General features: G+C 49.0%; 1 protein-coding gene across 1 annotated transcript; it reads left to right on the forward strand.

Annotated features, from left to right (window-relative positions):
• The first annotated feature begins 7,148 nt into the window (after positions 1-7,148).
• LOC104993003 (olfactory receptor 13C3-like) lies at positions 7,149-8,015 on the forward strand. The gene has a single exon (XM_010846064.1). It carries the CDS (start codon positions 7,149-7,151, stop codon positions 8,013-8,015), a length of 867 nt encoding a protein of 288 aa, XP_010844366.1.
• The last annotated feature ends 291 nt before the right edge of the window (positions 8,016-8,306 follow it).

The raw sequence follows: 8,306 nt of genomic DNA on the forward strand, positions 1-8,306 counted from the left end.
CACCTACTAAGACCCTGCCATTTCCACACCTTCCTGGAGCTCGGCCTCTTCCCAGGTTTGAACACACAGAGGAAACGGACTCAGGCTTGACAGCATCTCCATTCCCTGCCCCCTCTGGCCTCAGTGGTACCATCTTGTGTGATGGGAGAGCTCGGCCGCCGAGCAGCAGGCCAGCTCTCCTGCGCCCTGTAGGTAAGCACAGTGCTTGTCTGAGCCCTCAGGTACCCTCCAGTCCGTCTTCCTGCTTCCTCTGCTGGTCAGAACAGAGGCACAGAGGACAGCAGCGCAGCCCGCAGCCCACAGCTGACCAAGCCTGGGCGAAGCTTCTGCAGAGATGTTCTGCTAGGCCTTTGATGCCATGACAGGAGTTTGGACTTTATGCTGTGGGGACGGGAGTTTACAATCACACTTCCTTTTAGCAGGGTCACTGATTAGACACCATACTTCACCCATGAAACTGCAAAGAATTTTTCTGACATATATCGCTAACTATAGTGCGGTGAAACAGCATATATCATACACAGCTGGGGAGGGTGTGAATAAATTTATATGAACATCCTGCCAATTAAGTTGTGCATATGAATCAAGAGACTTGAAAACTTCACACACTTTGACCGAACACCTCTACTTTTAGGAATTACTCAGAGAAAATTGTTACAGGTACAAAGATTTGTCTATTTATCTATCTATATGTCATTAATCACAGAGGTATTTTTGGTAACAACAAATTCTAAGACTCATAATGTCCAACTGGGGCAGAATGTGTAAATAAATTCTGGTGGAGCCCAATGATGGACTGTGACCCAGCCATTGTAAGTCTTATTTTTTGAAGAATAATTGATGACGGGAAATGCTCACACTGTAATTAACATAAAAAGGATAGAACAAGTAACTTTGTACTCAATATAATCTCAATTTTTTAATGATATTTTCTTAAGGATATATGAATAAGTATGTATATAGAAATTCCTGGAAAATTAGGACAAAACATTAACTAACAAATGTTTCCTACAGGTGATGGAGTTACAGATTAATATTGCTTTCTGAATTATTCTTTCCAACCTTGTTCAATACTTCTAAAATGAACATGACTTAGAACTTAAAAGAAGTATTATTTTTGAGAAATGGAAGATCACGTGGCTCCAGATAGAGCACAGAGGGGAAGCGCCCATGCCTGAGGGCAGGAAGTGAGGAAGCACGGATGGGGCCTGAGCCAGGTGGGCGGTCAGGCAGAGAGCCTGGAGCTGATGTCCTGGGGACATCAGGCTGACGGCAGAGGCGGCTGAGGAAGGAGGAGACTGTGGTTTGGTGCTTGAGCTTCTGGGGTTTTTGGGTGGATATCGCATCACCCTGAGAGACGCCCTGAGAGATAAGGAAGAAAGAGTAGGCTGGAGGTGGCGGGAGGGCTGGGGGGAGCTTGTCTGTGGGCATCCACGGAGTGGCAAGATGGTCCCGTTCCTCAGCAGTTAGAAAACAAGCGGTGACAGTCTTCCAGTGTTTTATTTCGACCTGTGTTGTTGACAAAAAGATATTCCCAGAGACATATCACAGTTTATTCAGAAAATGTGCAATTGCTGCCGCATTATTTAAGGCTGTTTTTAGTCCTAAGCTCTGTCAAGTTGTCATCGTTTCTTGTGAAGGAAAGAGAAAGGCACAGCAAGGGAAACATGAAAGGGGACCTGCAGAAACTCACACACCCAGCGCAATCACTGACTTCACATCCGTCACAGGGGCCCAGGGCCTCACCCTGTACAGCAATTCCCTTTCCTTAACCTTCCCTGGTGGCTCAGTGGTCAAGAACCTGCCTGCCAGTGCAGGAGACACAGTTTCGATCCTTGGGTGGGAAGATCCCCTGGAGAAGGGAATGGCAACTCCAGTATTTCTGTGTAGGAAAACCCATGGACAGAGTAGCCTGGTGGGCTACAGTCCACAGGGTCACACTCACAAAAGAGTCAGACACAACTTAGCGACTAAACTATAACAACAACCTTTCATGAGCACAGGTTCCCACGGCACTCCTGCCAGGAGACACCCCACTTCATAGCCCCCAAGATTCAGGTCCAAGGGGCAGGCAGGGCTGCAGTGAGACCCAGTCTTCAGATTCCTGTCCAGTGTCTCTCCTGTGCCCACCTCACCCAGCCAGGCCCTCCTGGGGCAGCACAGGGAACCTGGAGTCTCTGAAGCCACATTGTGCCAAGTCTGCAAACTTGTGTCATTGCAGAGTCTAAACTTTAAATTGGGCAGGGACTACAAGTCCCGGAAGGCAGGGAGCAGGAGAGATGGCTACGTGGCCGGGGACCAGGAGGCTGAGCCTCGGGAGCTCGGGGCCTCGATCCTGGCTCACCCAGCACAGTGTGTCTGCTGGTAATGAACTCAGCACTCCCTCACCCTGCTCTCCCAAGCCTCAGATCACCTCACCTGGCAGCTGCTCCAGCCACCTGCCTGCCCTAATGTCACTGGACAACAGGTAGGAGGCAAGGAAAATCCATCTAGCATGTTGACTATTCTCCTGAAATCTTTTTTCATCATACAGAAACCAGAATACCTGCTTGGAGAAGGGAACAAAGTGACACCATAATATCCACTTCACTTGCTGAATACTTACCCTGTGCAAACATCTGTGCTAACACCTTTCACTGAATCCTCAAAATTCCCCCACAAGGAAATACTATTCTTATCCCTACAGGTAAGGAGGCTGAGACTGAGAAAGCCATTAGCAAGTGGCAGGTCTCAGACTTGGGCTTGGCGGTCTGACTCCAAAGCCCACACTCACCATCTCTGCCATCACAGTGTGGAGTGATCCGGGAATCCAGATGAGGGAATTTCTGGGTCATTCTAACAGGAGCTTCTTCTTGTGCTCCTCAACTTCCTTTTAAAATCATGTCTGAAGCTTAAAATAAGAATGAAATGGTTCAAACTAGATTTACCAGCCAATGAAACTGACATGATATTTACCTGGGTTGGAAGTTGCTAGAACGATGAGGGAATATTTCGGGGATGGTACAGAGTGTAAGAAACCACATATGGAATGATTCCATTTCACACAAGGAGAAACTCAACGAAGGTCATAGAGCAGAAGGGGAACAAGGGCAAGAATCAAACCTGGACCCCTCACTCCCAGTCTAGGGCTCCTTCCAGGGCATCACCTTGCCTCTCAGAAGGGCTACAAGTGGGGAGAGAGTTAGACAGTGATTGTCTGTGAACCTGACTTTCCAGGACATGATGGAATGACAGACCTGTCAAACAGATGCTAGAGTGGTTTCCTGAGTCTACTGCAAAACACCATTGCACCAAAATGCTCTGCAGCCTGTCTGGTCCTCCTCCTCTGGGCATTTGTAGGATTACACAGGGCAGCAGGCTGTGGACAGATGGGACACATGTCGCTTTTGAATCGGACCAGTGACCTGCTGGTGTGAGATTCTCCTGTGTTCTTCCCCAGCTGTGAGAACTGGTGATGTCCCAGAGGGTGGAGCCAGGGCCTCTAAGGATGACAACCTGGAACCGAGCCCCCTGAAAACCTGCAATGGATATGAAGGGTGAAAACTAAACCTCTGTCCTGCTAAATCACTAAAATCCTGAGGTTGTGTGTTACTGCAGCAAGACTCTGCTCAACATTTTTTTCCCACTGTAAGACCTTTTTGATTTTAAACTTTAAGCTTTTTATTTTGTATTGGGGTATAGCTGATGAACAATATTGAGGTAGTTTCAGGTGAACAGGGAAGGGACTCAGTCATTCAGACACAAGGACCCATTCTCCCCTCACCCTCACCACCATCCAGGCTGGCACATAACAGTGAGTACAATTCCATGTGTTGTGCAATACGTCCTTGTTAGTTATCCATTCTGAAAATAGCCAAAACTCAGCTCATCTTGATGGACCAAGAGAGCTACAGTTGCTGTCTGTGGTGCCAGCCTGAGCCCATGTTGCAGTCCAAGCTGGCAGTAACCTGGCAGCATGGTGTTTTCTATACAGAGTCTTATTTCTTTGGGGTGACAAGCCTACAGCTTCATGGGCTACTTCTGATTTCCATGGATGTTCTGATCAGATGCTTAAATTGCAAGGAAACCACCTGTCTCCTCATTTAGCTCTGAGAGAGAGCAGTTGTTCTTGCATGGAGGAGATGGCACCCCCAAAGCTCTCGTCCTTGTGATCACATCCTGTGTGTGCACATGGGGGAAAGGGGAAGGAGGGTGATTTCAAGGTAGGAAATCGGGGATCAGGATTTTAGCAGAATGAAAGCACTGGATCTTAAACGGCAGCTCCTGTGTGGGGTGCTGGGGAGGTTGGGGGTAAATTGGACACAGCCCTGTGATTTCCGTCGCTCACAGTCTATTATATAAGAGAGAATGACACACACAAGAAACCGTGCTAACAACTGTGTGAGCATCACGGTGTCAGGATGGTCAGTGCTGTGGAGACGTCGAGAGGGCAGCCCGAGGGAGGAGGTGGGTGTGAGCTGAGCCTTGGAGGATGACCACAGAGAGAAAGGTGCTCCAGCCTGAGGAAAGAAGCGGAGGGAGGGGACAGGAGCCGGTGGGGTTTGTCCACCAATGCGGAGTGTGGTCTGCTGAGGTGGGGAGGCATGCTGAAGGTGCAGGAGGTGAGGCGGGTTGAGGGGAGGCCAGAGCCTGATGACAAAGCCCTCCGATGTCCATGCCATTCCCACTTGGTCTCTCTGATGGAGACAAGTTGGGGAGAGAAATGCAGAGTTAGGTGGTTTCCTACCATTTACTTGCCTGGAAACACCCCCACTCCTGTGTCCAGTGTCGGAATTGGAGGTTATCAGGAGTCTTGGACATAGACAAAGGCCTTATACTTGAATCTGAAATGAAGCTGTGGACTTAATCCAGCCACATGAAGTCATAACCTAGGAGAGACCTGCCCTTTTAACTTCTGCTTTCCAGACCTCAAGTTTTACTCTGTCTTTACATTCCAGACTCAAAGAGAATCTAGATGTTTTTAAAGCCAAGTGAGAGGAGGGAATAGGATCAAGGTCACCAAGAGACAAGGGGATGCCTGCAAACACTGCGAGGGAAGAAGGCACATAAGCCTCTGCTGTGTCGCCAGCACTCAGTGCATAGTAGGTGCTCCATAATAATATCCTGGATGTGCGAATTAATAAGCCATCACACTCAGGCAGTTATTCACCTGTTTGCCAAACTTCAGCAAGAGAATCCCTACCTTCAAGTGTTTGCATGAGTAAGATTTACTGTCAATGACTGACCCTGATTAATCACATACCCCATATGATCCAGAAACTTCCTTAACAATATCACCCTGATATAGGCTGGAGGAGGGAAAACCAGCACAATTTCTGGGGAGAGAGGGAGTCCTGACAGATGCTGGAGGTCTTGTCTGGGAGGAGGGGAGCGCCGATCCAGCAGGTGCCATGGTTGAAGGCACAGTCTCTGACCTGAAGCCTTGCCGCTAGGTGATTTACCAGTACTTTTTTATGTGAGTCTCATCTGGACTACACAGAATCCCTTTTCAAAAGGAAATTGAGGCTCACAGGCCAAGTGACTTGGTCAATATTGGAGAGCTATACTTAGTTATGAAGCTGTTATGCAGTGCTGGGTTTTTGAACTGACTGTCTGTTGACTGACTGGCCTTAGAAGCATTCGCAATATGAGGTGCCTGGAGGAAGTAGACAGAGTCTGCTCTCAGGTGTGCCACAGGAGCCAGGTGTGCAGCACAAGAACAGGGAGGTTGGCCAAAGGCTGTGGGAGGAAGAAGGGAGCAGACAACTTTGCAGGGGGCAGGTGGGAGAGGAGGAGAGAGGAGCTGGGCTCTGAAGAGGAGAAGAAGCATCCCCCTAGTTTGGAGGAGAGGGAGGACAAGCCTTCCAAAGGGTACTTCTTGGGAAAAATTATAGTTTTGGGGACAGACATGGTTTATTTAGGAAGAGTAAGCTCACCGGCTGATATGAACGATAGATGCAATTCTACAGGAAGAATGAGAGGGAGGGAACCATTGCTGAAGGACAGAGAGGACTCTAACGTTGTCATAGGACATTGGCCTCACGTCCATCAAGGAGTGAAGAGATGGAGGGAGGGATGATTTGATCTTCTGACAAGTTAAAGTTCACTATCAGCTCCTATTTATCCCTAAGAGCAGGGGGTCACCTGGGCCACAAGACAGCTGTCCATCTGACACTTGACACTTGGCTCCCTCCAGACACTGGCATTTCCCAAGGGGCTGAGCCCACCTCAGAAGAGACATGGAGGCTCCTGGGCAAAGACTGTGGCCGCTTCCCACCCTCCCTTTATAGAGTGGGTCAGTGACCCAGGACACCTCTGCCAGATTAGAACCTGCATTTCCCTCCTGTGTAATATTATTGTCAATATCATTTATTCTAAAAAGCTATATGGAGGCCAAGAAGAGACTCAAATGGCTTTTATGACCAGAGTTAAATGTTGTGACCAGTGGCTCTATTGGGATAAGTATGTTCTTGTATATTCTTTTAAAAATCAATGCATGGTCTGTGATCTTAAGGAGAGACACCTGAATAAGGCTGTACATCCTATGTAGTAGAAATGTTCAACCTTTATGCCCAAAGGAATGAGGTGACCATCATTCAAAACCCATCTGCCTTCCCAAGCTCATCTCATTTAATTTGAGAAAGAGGAGCAGCACTTGTTATAATTGTGGCATCTTTTGTTCACTTAGTTTTCTTACTGCTATAGCCCAGCACCTAAACACCCTGCACAGGGTAGGCACTGTCAAATCCTCAGTAAGTGAATGAATCTGAAATCCTATGGGCATCATTCAGCCATATGAAGTCATAACCTAGAAAACGTGCTTCCTCTTAATAACCAAGAACACTGCAGATTCAAAGAGCTCAAGAAACAACAATTTATTCTCTCTTCTCCCCTAGGGCAGCCTGGGGAGAAGAGAGAAGAGCCTAGAAGTATGAATGGACCCCATCTCCTATAACTTACACCAGAACTACAGAACAGAGAGAGTTGGCTTGCAGACCTGAAGTCCACTCTCTCATTATAACGAAGGTGAAACTGAGTTCCAGAGGCAGGGCTGAGTCACCCCAAGTAACACATCCATGTTGCTTGGCTCCCAGGCCCACTGGTGCTTAATCCAACATCTTCGTGGAACAGACGGGAAAAGAGGGAGAATGAGATGGATGGAGAGTGAGATGAATGGGGCAAACCAGACGGTCATGACAGAGTTTGTCCTGCTGGGACTACACGAACACCACAACCTAGAGATGGTCCTGTTTGTGCTCTGCCTGGGCATCTACTCTGTGAACGTGCTGGGGAACGCCCTCCTCATTGAGCTGAACATGCTGGACCCCTGCCTGCACACCCCCATGTACTTCTTCCTCAGCAACCTCGCCCTTATGGACATCTCTGGCACATCCTCCTTCGTGCCTCTCATGCTGGTCAACTTCCTGGAAACCCAGAGCACCATCTCCTTCCCTGGCTGTGCCCTGCAGATGTACCTGACCCTGGCGCTGGGCTCCACAGAGTGCGTGCTCTTGGCCATGATGGCGTGTGACCGGTACGTGGCCATCTGCCAGCCGCTTCGCTACTCAGAGCTCATGAACCGGCAGACGTGCACGTGGATGGCGGCACTGAGCTGGGGGGCAGGCTTTGCCAACTCCCTTCTCCATTCCATTCTCACCTGGAGCCTCCCCTTCTGTGGCCACAATGTCATCAACCACTTCTTCTGTGAGATCTTGGCAGTGCTGAAACTCGCCTGTGGGGACATCTCTCTCAATGCACTGATATTAACGGTGTCTTCAGCTGTTGTGACACTGCCCCCGCTGCTGCTCATCTTCCTGTCCTACGTGTTCATCCTCACTGCCCTCCTGAGGGTGCCCTCTGCTGCCGGCCGGCACAAAGCCTTCTCTACCTGCTCTGCCCACCTCACAGTGCTGGTGATTTACTATGGGACTATCTCCTTCATGTACTTCAAGCCCAAGGCCAAGGACCTCTACTTGGATAAGCTTCTTGCATTTTTCTACGGGGTCGTGACCCCGTCGCTGAACCCCATCATCTAAAGCCTAAGAAATGCAGAGGTGAAAGCTGCTGCCGTAGCTCTGCTGAGCGGAGATCTCCTCTCCAGGAAGATGGCCCACTCTCCTGTTGTTCTCTAAGACCGTCATGCAGGTGTGTGTGTGCTGAGTCACTTTAGTCCTGTCCAAATCTTTGGGAACCTATGGAGCTCTAGTCTTCCAGGCTTCTTTGCCCATGGCACTCTCCAGGCAAGAATACTCGAGTGGGTTGCCAGGTCCTCTTCCAGGGGATCTTCCCAACCTAGGTATCGAACCAAGGTCTCTTATGTCTCCTGT

Source organism: Bison bison, unplaced genomic scaffold (assembly GCF_000754665.1).
Source record: "Bison bison bison isolate TAMUID 2011002044 unplaced genomic scaffold, Bison_UMD1.0 scf7180017864230, whole genome shotgun sequence".
NCBI lineage: Eukaryota > Metazoa > Chordata > Mammalia > Artiodactyla > Bovidae > Bison > Bison bison.

Bases quoted from the DNA above. Each gene is read 5' to 3' on its own strand.
- LOC104993003 (XM_010846064.1), top strand. From the start codon at position 7,149: ATGAATGGGGCAAACCAGACGGTCATGACAGAGTTTGTCCTGCTGGGA.